The following is a 20,308-nucleotide window of genomic DNA, read 5'->3' as shown; positions in this document are numbered from 1 at the left end:
TACAAATTATTTTGGCATATGAGCAGATGCATTTCTTATGTGAGACATACAGTATATATGTGTCTGTCACATACATGTATATAATAATAACAACAATAACCAAAATTGTTCCAATCAAAAATTGTTATAATCAAAAATGCAAAAATATATTTGGCCTGTTATTTTATTGTAGGCATATATTTTAAAACATTTTTTTTCCAATAACCTAAATAAAAATGTACTTAAACAAATATCAACAAAACATCCATGTTCCTTAAAGACAAACTCCCACCATATTTTTATATCACCAGTATTGAATTTAAAATGTGTTACCAGAATATTGAGCTGTTTTCTTATAGTATGATGTTTGCGTGCAGCTGTATATTAGTCATTAGTAAAATAGTAACTATAGTAGTTGAATTGAAGCCAGGGGAAGGCTAGTACCCATGGGGTAAAGTCAAGTGGCGACATGGGCTTTTTGCCCCCCCTAACAAACAAACAAGCTTACACACTCACCCTTACAAACATATTCACTCTCACACTAACACACATTTACTAGCTCATGATAACACAAACATGCCTGCTAACACACATACTTTCACACACAGACACACACATTCACGCAAACAAACATCCCCTCCCTTTTACACACACGTAGATGTGCATTTTCATGATAACACACACTTACACTTACACAGTCATGCTTACACACACATACAAGTATATAGTTATTTTCGACACAAAAACACTTGCTCACTATTTCTCTAATGCTATCATATCACCTCTGATATGCCATTTTTTCCACAAATTCAACTATTCTTCATAACCAGTGCATGTATATATTCTAGCTCTGTTATCTTTCCATAATCTGCTTCTTGTAGTAAACAATAGAAATGCTCAGTCGCAAGAACCCAGATTGACACTTTGACTGTTGAACGTCTATGAAGAAAAGTATTTCATTAGATAAGCAGGATTTGTTAGCATTGTTCAGCGGGGTGTCTAAGCAGGGAAATATTGCATGACTGTCAACAATGGCAGCCTCCAAGTCTGCAGCTAAAGGACTTTTATTGGGACAAAATCAAATAAACCATATGTAAACCCACTATAGTTTATACATATTTCATGCAAATATGCGAAAATATTTTTTCCATGGAACTTCTCCTTTAAATAAGCAAATATATATAAATATATTGGATATTAATCTAAAATAAGTAGATTCAGACTGGAAATGAATGTAAAAAAACAAGGCATTTCAATTATGTAAGAAAGAAAGTATAGATGCCTATCTCTAAAATTATAGAGGCTGTAACAAAAGTTGAAAAGGTCACAACAGTTAATAAACATAACACTGACAGATGGATTGCAAAGAACGAGATAAAAGCGTCTATTATTTTTTAAAGGAATGGTGTGGATCTCACTGGATCTATATAGAAGAATATAGTGAACCCTATAAACAGTATATATATATATATATATATATATATATATATATATATATATAGAAAGATTTCTTAAACTGGAGATTCTATCAGCTACAGATTTTCTTCTTCTCTCGATACTGTGTAAGCCATCATCAGAAGTATTACAGTAAAAGAACGTTCAGCTTTTGCCCATATGATGCACAATGATGCCTGGATTGGCAAGGCATATCAAATGTCCCTGGTCTTGCCTCCTATGGCTGAGATCTCCCTTCTCCTGCTCCCTCCTAGTTTGCTCATTTGTGTGTACACTGGGATGCCTTAACCATTGCTGAAATTACAAAGTTCTCCCTGCTACTCACTACACAACTTGACGGAATGCTTACTTTCTGGGAATTCCTAATTCCTGATGAAGGCTTAAGTAATGGGTCTTAAGGAACAACATTCCTCTTTAATTGAATGATTTTAGTTAAAACCATGGGCGTCCGCAGTTGAGGGCAAGATGGAATTTTTCTGACTCTTATTCTCAACACAGTCTGGCCCAGGCAGGAATAAGACATTTTAAAAAAAGACAAATGTGTCTGTGTACTGTACAGGCGAGGCTACTACAGCATCAAACATGATAATGAAGGATGTTGACATTGCTCCATGTCATTATGATGATGCCACACTCCATTTAAATGGATGGGGCACATTAGCCCCACCCACAACCCACCTTCTCCTTCATAGGCCCCACCCCTTAAAGCACATGCTGGTTAATATTACAGGCTATGTATGCGTATTTACACTATGTTACCTACCATAAAATATTATGTCCTCTTTCTTTCTATATATATATATATATATATATATATATATATATACACACACACACACATTACCATTCAAAGGCAGTTTTCATGAAAAACAAGAACATTTCTAGCTGTAGCATAATTGTAAAATGGTTTTCTAATGATCAAACAGCCTTTTACACTTAGACTTAGATTTGGAACACAGGAGTGATGAGCGTCCGTACACCTATGAAGATATTCCATTAAAAATGAGCCGTTTCCAGCTACAATAGTCATTTACAACATTAACACTATCTGCGCCGTATTTCTGATCAATTTCAAATTATTTTCAACAAAGTTTGCTTATCTTTGAAAAATAAGGAAATTTTTAGGAAAACTGTGTTGTATGTTTAACTGTATTTTGTGTATATATATATATATATATTTACTTTACATATTGATATATGTGATATTAATCTTATTTTTGAAATTATTTTCATTTTAGGTGCTGTGTTAAGACCAGAGCCAACAGATTCTTCTTTTCCAGGCATGTATCATATTCATTAATTATCCGTATATAAAGGACATGCATCAACAGATAATATTCCTTTTTAACCATTATTATACAATCTACTAGTTTGAGATAAAGGTTATAAATAAGCATTATTTTCAGGCACGGCTCTAGAACACTTTAGGAGATTCCCAGAAAGTCAATGATGCGGTTCATTTTTATAATGTATACATTGTCCACCATATTTTTTTTCCTTAGCAATACATGGCTTAGCAATACAGGCGTTTTAAGGTATTGGGGTAGGGTGGACCCTAAGGTGTCTAGAGGACAGATAAATTATTTACCTAGCGTCCTGTTGGTTACTAATATTGGGGTAATGGAGCCACCTAGTTTGTCTTGGGCCGGCACTGGAGAGTTAGAGGTGTAAATACAATTCTTAGTAGTAGACAAATTCTGAATGTAAATAATTAGAACTACATTAAGAAAGAAAGGTTTTTTTTTGCAGTAATACATTGCATTTCAATTTCTCTTCTGTTTTGATTATTATTATTGTTATTGTCATTATTATTGCTATTATTATTGTTATGTACCTTGATATATTCCAGCATTTGAGATCACCCACGATGGATGGATAGTTTCCAAGGACACACAATATTACATAAGCAAAGATGAGGTTCCAATGGATAAAGCACGGGAATTTTGTAAAAACAATTTTGGTGACCTTGTCGTTATCAACGGTGAAACAGAAAAAATGTTCCTTTGGAAATACGTAAGACATAAACAAAATGTATTACTTGAAACAGGGCATTGGATTTGCTCAACAACTGATTGTTATGTGACCAAGACTTGGGTATCCCACCCACATCCATGACTGACCCCTCTCCTCCCCGTCTCTTGTCATCAACCAACACAAGTGTCCTGATTTGGACATCTTAAATATTGGGGTGTATGGTGTTAGGGGTGTAGTTAGATCTGTGGTTAGGGATAGGATTTTTTAGGTGCTTGTTGCCACGGTGACCTTTTAAGACAAGAGTGGACTCAGCTCCCCAATCTTGTCCTGGGGCCACACTTAGAATTTTAAATATAAGAAAATGTATTTTTTAAATGAAAGTAAAAGCAGATATAGATATACTGTATGTGCCTTCTTTGTTCTATTTCAAAAGATAAAATCTTACCATGTTATGAGGGTAGTATATATACTATATATTTTAAAATATATATATACAGCAGGCAAATAACTTATCTAAAGTTGTAAATGAATGGAGAGAGGAGGGGTAAACATGGGTGATAGTTAACATTTATAGATTCTATTCAAGCACATCTTAATGTACATTATTGTGTTATGTAGATAATGGTTTGTCACGTTGTAAATGGGGGTAACTCTTCAGAAAAGGGCGATATGCACCACTTTATGGGGCATAATACTACTCCGATTAACTTGAATACTTGAACACATTAATTATGCTTTTAATATCTGAATGTGTCATACTTTTCTTTTTATTCAGATTGTACAGCATGGGAAGTTTGATCACTACTTCATTGGTTTGAAATTAGGGCTGGATAGAGAATTTAGGTAGGTGCACACATTTATCTGATCTGCCACTCCAGGGGTAGATCGGGTGCTAGAGTGTGAGGTCACCAGCTGGAAATGCCTGGCCATACGCTACGTGAGCAAAAAAAACTGAGTGCGGACTACATATCCAGCCTTCATTATTAAGTCATTAAGTCATTAGGCAGCTGCCAGCCTAAAAGTGCCAGGGCTGCCCCATTATCCCCATTCCAACTTCCCTTTTGAAATGTTATGTTTTTAAAACATCTAAAAAGTGTTTTGTACTATTCTAGTCCAGCAATATAATATCATGACAACGAGCATCATACTTTTTTTTAAATGGCATGCATTTTAAACACACATATTTATATGATATATAATATTAACATTTGCTTTACTCTTTTTCTAGATGGATGGATGGTTCCCCCATAGATTTTACATCATGGGATATCTATGAGCCCAACTTTGCAAATAACGATGAGAACTGTGTTGTCATGTATAAAAATCTGGGTATGTGCTATGTTGATATGGGTAGTGATAGAATAACTGAATATTTAGTAGGTGTGAAGCATAGACAGTTTTAAGAGTTCATAAAGTAGTGACAAATGAAGGCACGTAAGCATTGTTTAAAAGTCTGTTTTGTTGAGTACACACGTTGTAAGTTGTATTTCTTAAAGTATAAATTAATCTAATGTTGAAACCTAGAAAGTGACAGCAGATAAGACCCATTTGGCCCATCTGATGTGCCCATTATTCCTGCTGTAAACATGAATCAGTCTATGGTTTTATCTCAGATTCAGGAAAGCCATTTGTTTATATTTACCCTTACCTACCACCATCTCAGTAAAGTCCCATAACTTATGCCTTGTATAACAATACAATTTCCTTGCAGGGAACTGGAATGATATAAACTGTGGTTACCCAAATCCATACATCTGTGAAAGGAAAAACAGCTCCATCAATGCAACATTTGCACCAACAGCACCTGCACCACCTGGCGGATGCCCATCCGACTGGCTTTCATTTAGAAAACGGGTAAACTATGTTAATATTTTTTTTTAAATATATATTTATACAATAGCGCCACCTCTGCCCATATAACTGGACCACCAAGGAGAAGCCCACTCCTCAAAGTAAATAAAAACCTCCCAGGTGAGCCTCATTAAGACATTAAGAGCTAGCCTTTTGGTTCCTGCCTCCCCTTGAAGACTTTAGGGGACCTAGAATATCTGTGGCTTTACCTATAGAGTAACAAAAAGGGCTACATATCCCCACGTGAGTGTGGCCCCAGGACAAGATTGGGGAGCTGAGTCCACTGTGGCCTTAAAAGGTCACCGTGGCAACAAGCACCTAAAAACTCCCATCCCTAACAACAGATCACCATACACCCCAATATTTAAGATGTCCAAATCAGGACACTTGTGTTGGTTGATGACAAGAGACGGGGATGAGAGGGGTCAGTCACGGATGTGGGTGGGATATATACCCAAATAGCCACGTGGAGCTTCCATGTGTTACGCAGCTTTATGTGTTTTTTTGTTGTTTTTTTGTAATTGTGTACTGTTTTATTACAATACAGTGGGTTTTTATTTTATTGCTAACTATAATACTTTGACTATGGTCTTTTATAGTGCTACAAATTTTTTGGCGATGAGGAGGCGGAACTAAAAGACTGGCATGAGGCACGGACAATGTGCATACAATTTGAGGGAAATTTGGTTAGTATAGAAGATGAACTTTTACAAGGTAAGTGTCATCAGTTTTAGCCACTTAATCTGATCACTAGAAATCAAGCATTTACAATACAAAGTTACAGCATAATGATTAATAGTTGCTTAACCCCTTAACGACAATGGGCGGTCCCTAAACCCACTGAAAACAATGCATTTTGAGCCTGTACATATACGGGCTTTGTCATTAAGGGGTTAAAGGATTGTAAATAGCTAACCCTAAGAAAACAAAACAAAACAACAACAATACAATGGTGCTGTCACCTAGAATGTATCTATGTGTAATATTCACAATTAGCATTCAGGAGACATCTGAACAGTGAAAGGCGGGTTGAGCTTTTCCCCTTGTTGCACGGTAGGTGTGAAACGTCTACACTGGTGATAGTGTGACTGGAGGATAGATAATGGCCTGAGAATGCTGAGAACCACCGCTGGAAGCTCAGAGTTGTCCCTGTTGAAAGTTCACTTTAGATCAGCAGTAGATAATAGGCACTCATGAAAATCTCAATAAAGACAGGCAGTTCTGAAAGTGGCTAAGTGGTCTGAATTTATACGTTACATCAGGTGTGTACTTACAGTGCTATTTGTGTGGTATCAACTGATAGAGGAGGCTCTAAATTGTACCCAACCCTTTCCTGTTATGTGAATGTATATGCTATGGACATTTCAACCATAACATTCCTGTTTCTGCTTAATTTTCACCCATGCCCCAACACCCATTTTTTTATGGTAGCCGTGCGCTAGCCATTCTATTCCTAATGGCACTTGGAGTGTGCATGTGTGTACATGTGGAAGTGCTGGTGGAGCTGCCATATAAGCAAATGCTAAAGGTGTACATCAAGTAATAAACAGGGAAAACAGAAAGTGCGTATTGCTTAAAAAACCCAAATAAGATGTATTAAATGGTTTACTTAGAAAGCACTCCCATTAATTTAATCGGAATTGATTTTCCTGCTACTGATTGGCCGCTTCAAGCTGGAATGCATTTGCAAAATGGCTCACATATAAATTTAAAGGGACCATGCAGCTACAATGCAGCTTAAAGTCCATGTGATGGCTGGAGTGTCCCTTTACTCGCTTTAAGCTCAGCTTATGAAATGAAGTTCCCAAAAGAAATGTAGAAATGTGTATTCTACTATTTCTAATTTTAAAATGAATTTGCCTATATGTTATCATGTCATGATGAATTACGGGATTCATGTTATGTTATGGGAAAGTTTTTTTTAAGTGTCTGTAGAGAAGACCCCCTAAAAAACAATGCTTCCTATAGATCTCTGGAGAATAGAGGATAAAATAGTTGTGAAACATTCTCACTATTGAAAGTTTCTAGTAGATTTTTACTCCAGTGCCAGCTTTTTCAGAGCTTGGTCCTGCCTTATGATGGGACCGAAAAGGTTCCTCAAACACCAAATCACCCCCTTCAATGTTTGAAAGTAGAAGATAATAACAAATTGACAATTCACTTATTTTATACTGAAACCAGCAGCAGATAAAGAGACCGAATCAAGTTTTGTAAAGTATGGAGCATTGCCACAGTCAACTTAGTCTGATAAAGACCAAATAGAATTTGTATTTAGAGGTTCAGAATGGACATGCTCTCATACTACTTCCCAGCAATCTGCAGGCACAGCAATATCTCGTGATTGTGTATTTTGGTGTTAAACCCTATATGTGGTTTTCCATAGTGTACACACAGACCTGCCATACAGTTTTATATTACATTTGCCAACAAAACAATGGCACTGCCATTTTCCTTTATATGATGAAGAGGGACTACCGTTAGGACAGGTGTGATCATACAGACGTAACTTATAGGAATACTTAATGACAGCACGTAACAAAGTATCCTTTTTAACTTATAAAATCTTCATTCTAGCTGTTCTCACTTATCATTCAAAAACATCAAAGTATGATCTATGGATTGGAATGAATGATGTAAATTCAGAGCACAAATTCCTCTGGACTGATCAAACTGGAGTTCATTATGTGAACTGGGCCAAGGGTCATCCGTCAGGAAGCCATATATATGCCCACAATGATGATGTAAGTTGTACATAATTTATTAAAATATTCTAATATAATTACAACATATTATATTTTGATTATTGAATTAAATTTAGTTTAAATTCACTTTTTCGCAGCTTTGAGATGATTTTTGAGTCTACCCACCTTTTTACTTTTACAGCAACTTTAAGACATGTTATATATATCAAGAAATACCTTCCCTGCATATAGCATAATTAAAGGTGCTGTCCCTCTTTGACAACGCAGTGTGAGCTCTCTAGCATGTCATGCAAATAAGCCTTAGCAGATCTGGCATTTTAGGCTTTAATCACATAAAACTTTCTCCTCCTAAACAGAAATCTGTAGAGCTATGAATCAAACATAAAGCCAACCTGAATCTAAGACAAGAACAATGACTGATTAGGGTCTGATTCTCTACATAAGGAAAAATTGGCAGACCACATGAGCCAAATGGTTCTTATCTGCTGTTAAATTCTATGTTTTCACATCTACAAAACCACATGGTGAGAAATCAGAAGGCGAAGGTTCCTCTATGAACATTTGCAAATATTAATTTCCAATTACCCTAGAAGATAACACTACTGCAAATGTTCTACCAATTACTCCACTCTGGTTAAAGCAACCCCACCAACCTATTTCCATTTCTATTTCACCTATTAGGTGACCATCCTAATGGTTGCTGTGAAATGCAGACCACCAGTAGATATCTGCAGAGCCCCCTCCCCATCTGTTTAATGGCAAAATGTGATCCACGCATAGAGAAAAAGGAGTTAACCCATGCCTGGTTATTTGATGGAAACTGGGGTAGATTTTACCATATTGGTGATAATGCATATGTGATATTAACCTCAACTCTAAAACAGCCGAACTGCCCAAATCAATATCACAATGATGTCAAGTTATATAGTTTAATGTGACATGTAGCTTTCGCTGAGCTTCATTTTTTCCTGTAATTATATTGGCTATTTTAATCCCACTAAATGTAATTAACGTAACGGTATGCTATTAACATGTAACTCTCATAGACCTATTTTAATTATTTTCTTACAATTAAAATTTCAGGGTATTTACGATTTATTTGCTGAATGGCAGATGTCATCTTTTGATGTAATGATATCCAGCGATTGGGTTAGCATAATTCTTCTCAAACAAATCTGGAAAAATATAAGAACACAAGCATTATTTAAGAAAAGAGAAATCAGATACCGGAGTGGTGCAACTAAACTATATATTATTAATACAAATGTTACATTTGTCAACAAGTTTAAAATAAAGATTGTATGCATCAATCAGTCAGAGGAATCTTTTTATTAACAAAGACAATTAACTGCCACATAAACCTCTTGCTTCTGCATTATCTCTCTGTTCTGCCCATCCCCGTATGCTGGGTTTCATTGGGAAGACAAATGGCAATTATTGTAGCGGGACACCTAGAAAATGCAAAAGTTTGACATTCCATAGAATAGTAGTACAATCTGAGAATACCCGGATGTCAAGGAGTTTGAATCCAGTCAAAGAGGTATAGGGACACACATATACTGAATATGTTGGTATGTTATATATATATATACACGCACTGGGAAACCACCTGGTAAAAATGGACATTTTTATAGTAAACTGGTAAAATGTATACTTCTACTAGCGCTATCATCCACATCAACGTACCCAGGTCTTCTCCCATTTACATCGGACACAATTCTCCATAAAGCGGTGCCAGAATATTATGGTTACTGCAGGTGACAAAAAGAGGGCAAGCTTAATGTTTGCCTTCCCTATCCATGCCCATGGTCCCACAAGTCAACTTTTACCTATTTTACCTAATTCCGTCCATTTTCAAAATCCCTGTCCCTTTTTTCTTGTAAGAACCTCAAACTTTATTTTGTCTCTGGTCCTTTCCTATGTTCGGGAGTGGAACAGTCTAACCCTGATATTTTAATTTAATGCATGGATACCAATGAATTTTACTACACGTAGACCAGTTATTTTTTTTTTAGAAAATGAAACTTTTCTCTTCTTTAACTCCTCTGACTGCCTTTATTGAAACCGGAAAATATAAGGAGGAAGCATGCTTCCTAGTCCTACACATGCTGAATAGCAGTCCCGTTTAAGTCGGTGTGAGTCAAGTTCCCATTGACATCAATATGAGTAGCAGCAATCAATGGCGTATATACTAGCAAAACATCAGTGTTCAGCTAGCATGTAGACCTCAACCAATTCCGCTGGAAGGCTTTCACATTTATCTACCACCCTCTCCGCAATGTAAAACTTCTTTACATTAAATCTAAGCCTCTGACCCTCTAGCTTTAGCCTATGACCTCTTGACATATACTACACTCATGCACTTTGTGAGATTCTTTTTTTAAATGCTTCTATCACATCTCCTCTCTCTTTTACTGCCCCCAAAACTATAAATGCCACATAGACACTTGAAAGTTGTTATTGAACCTGCATGGCAGTTTTGTATTTTGTTGCAATGTTATCCAATGACGGAGAAAAACTGTTTTTTTTTCCTACTATTCATACTACAAATTTTTAGTACAAACAGGAACATGGATCATTAGGATCAGTTGTGGATACTATATGTATTTACCTTGTGATGACTTACTCAACAGAGAGCAAATGTTAGAAGCGGAGGCTGTGCTATACATTTTTTGTACTATATGTGTTGAATTATTTATTATATTTATATTTTTTCAGTACAGTGTGACAGTATGTTATACTTTTGGATTCTTATATTGATTGATGTAGTTCATTAAATGCTATTCCACCTACTCTGTCGAATTTAATACACTTATAGCTAAAGGAAGCATGTGAAAAGTCACGCCTAATACTACTAGGTGCCAAACCCCTTCCCAGAAATAATACTTTCATCGTGTAAGGTATTGCCTTCTTTAAACTTAACAGACAACAATAAAATGAAACGTTAAAGTTTATTTGCTTAACATGTTAGCAAAAACAATGTTTTAATGTCTAAATGGAACAGCATTTTAAAGCACCATTCCAGTATTGAGATTTCCCATTTAGAACAGCAGCGATATTATTTTTTGCCAGTTTATTCCTTTTGTTAACACAACTTCGGGTCCGGGTGAATTTGTTTTGCCACAAAGGCCATGGTTCTATCGTGAGCGTAGAAGATCTATCCGTTGAAATATTCCTATTAGCCTATAAACAAATATATAAAATTATTTAATACCGGCTGGAAAGAATAAATTAATCACATATAGGAAAAGGATTGGGAAATGTCTACTGGTTATTAAAAACAGCATTTAAATAAGTGTAGGGACATGAAACCATATATACACCCACCAACAGACACATACATGTAAAAATGGTTTCATTTGTCACAATGTGTATCCAATGAGACAGAAGTATAGCATTTGTTCATTAAAGCAGCAGTTTATATGAGAATTTTAGCTCATAGTCTCGTATGTACTATGAAGGGATGTCCCATTGATCCTCGAAGAGCTTGACTACCCATGTATAATGTATAATCTTGAGTGTCACCCCACTGATTAAATGAATTATGGAGCGCCAACTTAGCCTCCCATGTCAAGGTTGGCCCTTGTAATATTTAATGTGATTAGGGAGCCCAAACACAGAGTAAAGTGAACCCTTCCTTCCACAAACCTCAGATCTTTGTCTCCACACAGGACCCACAAGCTTCACATTTTAAATATTTGACCATTTTTCATCTAGAGACTCAGACCTTATTCAGTCCTTAGTCTTGTCTGGGATTCAGGATAGCTGTATGTCTATCCCATGGATGTTTGTATGATATATATATATGTTTTCTACCACCCTCTCGGTAGATGTCTCTTTCATAAATTCCTTTCCCCAAAAGAGCACTTTAAATGCTCTCGGTTCAGACCCAGTAAAGGGTGTCACTATATTATTTAACATTATTATGATTGTCTTTTCTTATAGACCGATTGTGTGGCTATGAAGCGGGGAAATATTTTGGATGCAGGAATGTGGACAGAGGAAGAATGTACACTGAAGAAAGGATACATTTGTCAAAAAAACAAAAGTACGTTCCGTCTCGCGCAGTATGTGTAGTATAATCCCTGTCGGTTATAGAGATTATGTAGCTTTCTTTAAGTCTTTAATTAAATGATTGCTGTTTTCATAATATACTAGTTAGGCAGTCCCTCTGAACCTTCTAGATGAGCTGCCTTTAACTATAATAGTCCTGTGATAGCAAATGACCAGGTTTCTTCAGTATGGCAAGGTGTACTAAACCTGTTTTAGGCAGTGATTTATTATAAAATAGAACGCCTTAAGATGTTAGCAGGCTTACTTACAGCTGGTAGTATTGTGGTTCTGGGTTTCACATAACACTCTTCTTGGGCAGGGGCGTAACTAGAAGCCTCAGGGCCCCGGTGCGAGAATCTGTTAAGGGCCCCCCCAACCCAATCTACCCTCCTCTCACACCATCTACCCCCTCTCCCCCCTTCTCAGGCTATCTACCCTATCCCTACCCCCTTCTATCTACATTTTTTTTTTTATTTCCTTTTATTCGCCAACCTGACCCCCCCGAGTTATGCACATCTGCCCCAGGCTTGCCACTCTGCCCCCTGATATGCTTTTTAACCCCCTATATGCCTCTCTGCCTCCAGAAATGCCTTATACCCCTATACGCCACTCTGGTTAAAAGGCATATAATGGGACAGAGTGGCATATAAGGGGGTATAAGGCATTTCTGCAGGCAGAGTGGCATATAGGGGGTTAAAAGGCATTTATAGAGACAGAGTGGTATATAGGGGTTAAAAGGCATTTATAGAGGCAGAGTGGTATATAGGTGTTAAAAGGCATATCTGGAGACAGAGTGGCATAAAGGGGGTTAAAAGGCATATCATGGGGCACTCTGCCTCCAGAAAAGCCTTATGCCCCCCTATATGCCACTCTGCCTCCCCGATATGCTTTATACCCTCCTATATGCCACTCTGCCCCATGATATGCCTTTTAATCCCCTATATGCCACTCTGCTTTCAGATATGCCTTTTGACCCCCTATATGTCACTCTGCATCCAGAAATGCCTTATACCCCTATATGCCACTCTGGCATATAGGGGGTTAAAAGGCATATCATGGGACAGAGTGGCATATAGGGGGGTATAAGGCATTTCTGGAGGCAGAGTGGCATATAGGGGGACACACTTACATACACACACATGCCGATTTTTTTGTTTTAACAAATACAAAAAAATATTATACAGTTTGTACAAAAAATACATTACTTTACTCACCTTCTACTTCTCTTCACTTCCGTCCTCTGGTAGCTGCACACTGTTCTCTTCTCTATCCTGACAGGATGTCACTGACACGACATCCGGTGCTCCAGCGAGGGGGCGGAGCTTTCACCCTTCACGCTGCTCCCATCACTCTGCGGCCATCAGATTGCTGGGAATGTAATCTAAACGGCCGATGCGTGCTGATGCCGCCGGCCGGAGCTACTTTAACACTTTTTTTTATGTAATATGGCAAGCTGGATCGGCTTGCCATATAAAGTTAAAAAAAAAAAAGTATTAAAGCAGAACGGGCCGGCGGCATCAGCACGCATCGGCCGTTCAGATTACATTCCCAGCAATCTGATGGCCGCAGAGTGATGGGAGCAGCGTGAGGGGTGAAAGTTCCGTGCGAGGGTGCGGAGCTTTCACCCCTCACGCTGCTCCCATCACTAGGCGGCCATCGCACACGGCCGCTGGGTGCTGATGCCGCCGGCCGGCGCTGCTTTAATACATTTTTAAAATTTAATAAGCGGCCGCTTAGATTAGATTTCGGGGAGCCTGGGGGGCAATTGTCCCCCTGCCCAGCCCGCCCCTGGCGCTGGAGGCGGCTCCCAATCCCGCTCCGCCGGCCGAATCTGCGGGCCCACCGGGAAATTTCAGTCGCGACCCCTGCGACCCCGGTAGTTCCGCCACTGTTCTTGGGTTTTTGTGTTATGTGGTATAAAGAAATAAAGGCATGGAGCCCCAAGGACTATTTCAGTGCTCTATGTTGTCAAAAAATAAATCTAAGATAACACAACACTTTTTCCCAAATAAGTACAAAGTTTCTGCAGCCATTATACCAGCAGGAATTCCTAATAACAGCTGATTGCCAGAGCTGTACCTAAAACCAAAGGTCCCACCCTGTGTTGACATCATGTAAGCTTCTGAAAGCAGAAGGAGGTCCTAGAAGCTTTCCCACCAGGTGGCCCAGGTGTGCTGTTTATGTTGTGACACCCGTGGCAGCAGCCCCTCTTGCCCAATGGAAGTAAGGGTCCTGCCCTGCCCTATAACATTAGAAATACGCCAACGGTCCCACAAACCACAGGAAAATCTGACTTTAGGAGGTCATGAGGATATCCGAATCTTTGTGGACCAAAGCCGCAGCATACTAGATGTGGACCATTTATTTTCAACATCTGTTTAAATGTGCATAAGCCTATTATATCATGACATCATTTTAGATATATGAATTTTATAGCTGATTTTCAGTATGCACACAACAAAAAAGACGGCCTTGAATATTCTCCCTTATGGGATTTATTGGCAAACATGATTCAACTATGTTGTTGCATAATGCAGAAATGTAATCAGCTATAAAATATGTGATTAGCTTAATCCATGATTTCCCCTTAATAAAATTAAACCCGCGTCTGGTATCTATTAATGGGAATAAGCTTAATAATGTTTTTGTTTTCATTTCTTCTAAAGATCCTGCACTTCCTATAATGCCGACGTCGGTTCCAACTTCTAACTTTTTTACATATGGGAATAACAGCTATAAGATTGTTACAGCCAAAATGAAATGGGATGAAGCCCGTCGATTGTGCAAAGCAGATGATTCAGAGCTTGTCAGCATCTTAGATGAATATGACCAGTCTTTTTTGAAGGCTCGTACCGTTAGATACCACGAGCCTTTTTGGATTGGTCTTAACAGTAACATGGTATGTATAACGCTCACGTCTTGCCAAATGACGCAAATAGATTTGCAATATTTAACATACAGGTCTACCTTTTAGAGGTTGCAAAATTGCTCTTTAAAGGAGTATCATCCATGTATCTTTAACATCCTTCTGGGAAAATTAATCCAACCAGGTGTTGTAGTAGCAGAATATCTTCTTAAATAAAAAAATACATACTTGATGAAATAATAAGTTAATAGTTAACACTCTTTATTTGCATATCATTAACACATTAACAGGTTTATCAAGTTGATCTAAGAACCTACATATATTTACAAGAAAGGTATCAAACGTAAAAAGAAAATATTTAGCTATTTACATATCACAGATGAAAAAACTGGTTACTATTTAACTAGTTTTAAATAAAACTTTATTTTCACATGGTTCATTAGAATATGACTGGTTATAATTACCGTATTTCCCCATGTATAAAAATTTGGGGCCTTAAAACTCGGGTGCGTCTTTTACAGTGGTGGTAGATTTTTTAACATTTTTTTTTACCGGAAAGGGGACCTGCTGCTTACCTCTGTGTTGCTCAGCAGCGTCTCTTGATCCGTTGCGGCGACACAGGAGCCCAGTGGAGTCACGTGAATGTACTTCACATCACATGACTCCGCTCCATTCCTGTTCCTGTTCGAGCAACGCAGAGGGAAACAGTAGCCCCCATGGAAGTTTGCGAGCGCCAGCAGAAGATCTGCAGTCCAGGTAAGAGTGGGGGGGGTAAATGAGTGAACATATGTGTGCGTGTAATAGCATGGATCCGTGCGTAGGGGGCACAGGGAGGGGGCACAGGGAGGCTGAAAGTGATGTGCATTTACTGGCTGTCTGAGCATGATAGGAGTGTGATTGCTAACAATTGATAGCAGCTAACATCAATCACACTCTTATCATACCCAGGCAGCCAGTTCAATAACTTTATGTAATATTTTTTTTTAAAACTTTGGGCCCAAAAATTAAGGTGCGTCTTATACATGGGGAAATACGGTAGTTATGTTCTGCAGTAGCACTCGTCAATAAAACTAATATAATGAACCGTACCTGTGTCATTCATTTTTTAGACAAATAAACAGTACAAGTGGATTGATAATTGGAGACTACGATATACTAAGTGGGCTGCAGGTGAACCCAAGATGAAAGCAGCCTGTGTCTATGTGGATGTTAATGGCCAGTGGAAAACATCCTCTTGTAATGAGAATTATTTCTCAATCTGCAAACGTTCTAACGGTATGATTCTTATATTTCATATACAGTATATTGATGTACAAATACAATATTAAATCCTCCATTAGTGTCAGGTCCGCATATACTGCATATCTAAGGTGTTCTTACACATAATAGCACGTTTTACCTGTCTCAGACAGAACATTCCCTTAAGTATATTACGTGTATAGTTTTGTCTGGTTAGGGACAGTATTCTTTTATGTCGTCTCTATGTCATGGACAAAAATGGATGTCTAGTTTTACCTTATATATTGAGCACTTATTGTTTCTACAACACCACCTTTCATTTAATTTTATACATTCATTTAATTCTATACATGCCTGCTTACTTTTGGATTGTTATTTAATAAAAAGAATGCGTATGAAGATTTTCACTTGCTTGGTAACTATTTATAGTTATTGCACCTACTGACCCACCACAACAACCTGGAAGATGCCCAGATGCAAAAGACAAACCATGGGTTCCTTTTCGAGGTTCTTGTTACCTTTTTGAATCGTCATACACGAGAAACTGGGCTCAAGCCTCCCTTGACTGTCTTCAAAAAGGTAAATTTTTAGCAAACCTTACATTTACTTCATAGATTTATGCTTTTACTTTTTTGAAACATGTAATTAATATGAAAATCTCATGTTTTATAGGCAGCTCATTAGTTTCAGTCGACGATGCCACTGAATCTGCCTTTTTATGGTACCACATCGAACAACTGTCGGACAGGGTTGATACTTTTTGGATTGGAATGTTCAAAAACGTAGAAGGTAGGGGAAACCAACACAGTTAATCAGATTTAGCAGATAGAAGAATACACAGAGTAAATTGGGCAATCGTGTTGTCTAGGATAACCTTAACTTTACAGCTGCATATAAATATAATGGTAATAACGTTTGTATAATATTTGTGAAGCCATAGCTTCACCCACCAGAGCTTTACAATTTAGTTTACTTTAGTTTACTTTACAAGACAAAGTTTACTTTAGTTTACCTTACAAAACAAAGTTTACTTTACAAGACATTTTTGATGTCTTAGTTTTCTTCTGGAAGACTCTGTTGAGCTTTTAATTAATTCATGTACTCTGCTATTTGGCCATTTCCTGCCATTTTCTGTGCACCCCCAACTCAATATTTATGACCACAAACATATTTAATAAAAATACATTACATAATTTAATTTAAATAGTCCGTGTCACTTATCTATAAGTGTTTTCCAATCTACCAGTGAGGGCCACTTAGTCCATTGTGATCCCTAAGCAGCTGCTTAATCTGCTTATATAGTAGGACTACCAATGGTTATGATGCATTAAATAATGTAACCTTTACAAGATAGGAAGTTCCTATGCTATTTATTATTCACAGCTGTTTAGTGTAAAGTCATTAGTTTAGAATTACGTTTTCTTGTTTACTTATTTGTTTGTTTATTTTAGAGCAATGGCTTTGGTTAGACAACGCTCCAGTTGACTACGTCAACTGGAATGACGGTGAACCATCTGACCATTCTTCTGAGGAGTGTGTTGAAATGTACTCGACAAAGGGAACCTGGAATAATCTTTACTGTTCCGCATACAGAGGGTATATCTGTAAAAGACCAAAGTGTAAGTGATTGTGTTTACAGAATATTTTATATGAAAAATTAGATATCATATTAGAATAAAAACTTTATTTGACCAGTATTTCCCATTTTAACCAATACGTATGCCAGGATTAATTAGTACAAATACTTACTAACCATGTACCAATGGAACTCATTTACATTTGTATTTGACATATTATAGATTGAAAAAGGTCTACACACCTGACCTGTAAGCTTTCAATAATGTGAAAAACGAAGTTCTGTATTTATTATTTTTGTATTTTATTTATAGTGCCTGAGCCTACGGAAAAGACTGAGGAAAAAGGTACAGTAGTTTTTCACTAACAAAAAACTATATGATTCATATATTTAATGAAGAACTTGACTGGAGGTATTTTTTAAACATTTTTAAATATTTTTCCTAAGAAATTTAGCAATGACTGTGGGCTGTTTTCACATTATATAACCATTGTACAGAAATGGGCAATATGACAGTGTATAAATCTATAAAAAATAAAACTATAAAAATAGGACAAAAAAATAGCACGAGAGCAAGGCCCTCTCTACCTAATGTATCAGTTTGTCTAAATCTGTCAGTTCTAGTTTTGTAATAGAGTTGTCATTGAATGTTTGTGTTGTACGAAGCACTGCATAAATTGTTGGCGCTATAGAAATAAACTATAATATAATTTTCCATTTACAGAGCCAAGTAAAAAAGAACTATCTTCACATGGTGTAACTGGTGGCGTTGTGCTCCTTGTAATGCTTGTTGTAGTGGGGGTCACAGTTGCACTCTACTATGTCTACAGAAGAAGGCAGAACAAGCCACCTCCACCACCGGACTCTAATTTTGACAACACATTATATTTTAACGGTGACCGCTTTCCTGGAACTGGTGATACAAATGTTCTTGTGGAAAATATTGAGCAAAATGAGCATGCTATCTCTTAGTATCAGCTATTAAAGATACGAATGTGAAAAAATTCCTTGGACGCAAAATATTCTAAATCAGTGCTGTTGTTTACAGTTTATATGCAACAAAATGTAGCTTCACACATGCTTTCACAACCTCAAAGGTTTTTTCTTAGAAGGCATGGACAAAAGGGGACCTTTGATGTCCTGAAAGCTTATATGACTCTCATTTTGTTCCCATGTTGGCCCATTAAAACATATCACCTACAACCAAAGACTTATCAATCTGGGAACAATATCGCTACAGCCAATTTCTTTACACAGTGGAAATAAACCAATTAGTTATTTCTGTAATTATTCAGATAATAGCAAACACGATGACAAAATGTTATATTATTATCCAAATACTTCTACAAAAGCATATATGCGAGTAGTGGAAGAAATAACAATAGAAGTTTTTACATAGAACCTCCATTGATTTTAATAGAATACTGAAGAGGAAATGAAGCTTCCTAATATGCAGTTTATAAAACCAAACCTACTCCTATACAGCTGTACTATAGCACACCATATGGGTAATCTCACAGATTGAAAGTTCTACATAAAGAGAAAAGCAAACCACGTGTGTTCAGGCTGCCTTTAGCAGGTAAAATTATACAGATGTCTTGTCATTTAGGTTCAATATATATTTAATATACGTTATTATATAGAGGAGGGTTTGTAAACCAGTTGCCGAGAAGCTTGTTAAAAGCATGTTTTTCACAGTTACATGCAGTGAGAAATTAAGAGATGGTGTTCTTACACTTAAATAAGTGCTTATTAATTAATATATCATCATTATCTATGCCCCTCAGTGTCCCTTCATTTCATATACTAGCTCAAGGTCCCTGCACATAGGATAATCGTCATACCTGGGAACTTTCCGGGATTGACTCAAAGCCTCTGGGTGAAGCACTGATTCCCGGAGTCTTTGGGTCACTTTTGCTTTTTGGACAGGGAAAAATTGTTTGGCCACACCCACTTCCACGCCCACTTCACCTCCTACTCCCAGCCTCCTTACATGGCTGGCTCTGTCACTGCCCTAGCCTGAGAAGTCCCAAGGAATGCTAATTGTGTCATCGCGAGAGACTAATAAAGTGTCATATTGGTTCAGCACATTCCAGAAACATATGTTTTAGTGCTATAGGACAGATCAGTAGATTGCAATTAATAATCTGTTTACGCTGGAAAAAGTAGGCAGATACTCTTTACAAAGGGGTTGTGAATGTATGATTTAGCAATGCTTTGCACTGTTGCAGTGACTGAATATTTATTTAGATCAGTGGTTTACAAGTTTGCGTTGAATGAATAATTAAACCATAATGCGACTTTTACAAACTCTGAATCACAAATCGCACTTTTCTAAATCAATAATCAAAAAACAATAAAACCAGACAAATTCACAAATCTACTTCCTTGTTTGTTCTACAATCATTGTTTTGCAAATAGTGTGAAATAAAAAGATTCCTTTGATTCATTTTGTGTTGCAGTTTTCATTCTTGTACTTCTTGCCTTGCCCTTGAATTTTGAAATACATATTTGGTTATATTTTTTTAGTAAAAAGAGACACACATTTGCAATCCACAGGGATGTTTGTATTGATCTCAGATATATAGGTGGATAAATGATTTTGTAACATGC

The 20,308-nt window shown here is 37.2% G+C and overlaps 1 protein-coding gene across 1 annotated transcript in view; it reads left to right on the top strand.

The window, feature by feature from the left end:
* MRC1 (mannose receptor C-type 1) overlaps positions 1-20,144 on the top strand; it is a 38,917-nt gene extending 18,773 nt beyond the window's left edge. Inside the window, exons 16-30 of the mRNA XM_053466547.1 lie at positions 2,673-2,714; positions 3,284-3,447; positions 4,184-4,251; positions 4,637-4,737; positions 5,120-5,262; positions 5,859-5,973; positions 7,834-8,000; positions 11,907-12,009; positions 14,681-14,913; positions 15,990-16,155; positions 16,549-16,698; positions 16,792-16,908; positions 17,571-17,738; positions 18,009-18,041; positions 18,420-20,144. Coding sequence (XP_053322522.1) covers positions 2,673-2,714; positions 3,284-3,447; positions 4,184-4,251; positions 4,637-4,737; positions 5,120-5,262; positions 5,859-5,973; positions 7,834-8,000; positions 11,907-12,009; positions 14,681-14,913; positions 15,990-16,155; positions 16,549-16,698; positions 16,792-16,908; positions 17,571-17,738; positions 18,009-18,041; positions 18,420-18,667 — 2,018 coding nt within the window. The 3' untranslated portion in view covers positions 18,668-20,144. The remainder of the gene's footprint in view (positions 1-2,672; positions 2,715-3,283; positions 3,448-4,183; positions 4,252-4,636; positions 4,738-5,119; positions 5,263-5,858; positions 5,974-7,833; positions 8,001-11,906; positions 12,010-14,680; positions 14,914-15,989; positions 16,156-16,548; positions 16,699-16,791; positions 16,909-17,570; positions 17,739-18,008; positions 18,042-18,419) is intronic.
* Positions 20,145-20,308: the final 164 nt, after the last annotated feature.

This window comes from Spea bombifrons, chromosome 5, assembly GCF_027358695.1.
Source record: "Spea bombifrons isolate aSpeBom1 chromosome 5, aSpeBom1.2.pri, whole genome shotgun sequence".
NCBI classification, from domain to species: domain Eukaryota; kingdom Metazoa; phylum Chordata; class Amphibia; order Anura; family Pelobatidae; genus Spea; species Spea bombifrons.
Note: the sequence above shows the minus strand (reverse complement) of the source record. Positions and strands in the feature narration are given on the sequence as shown.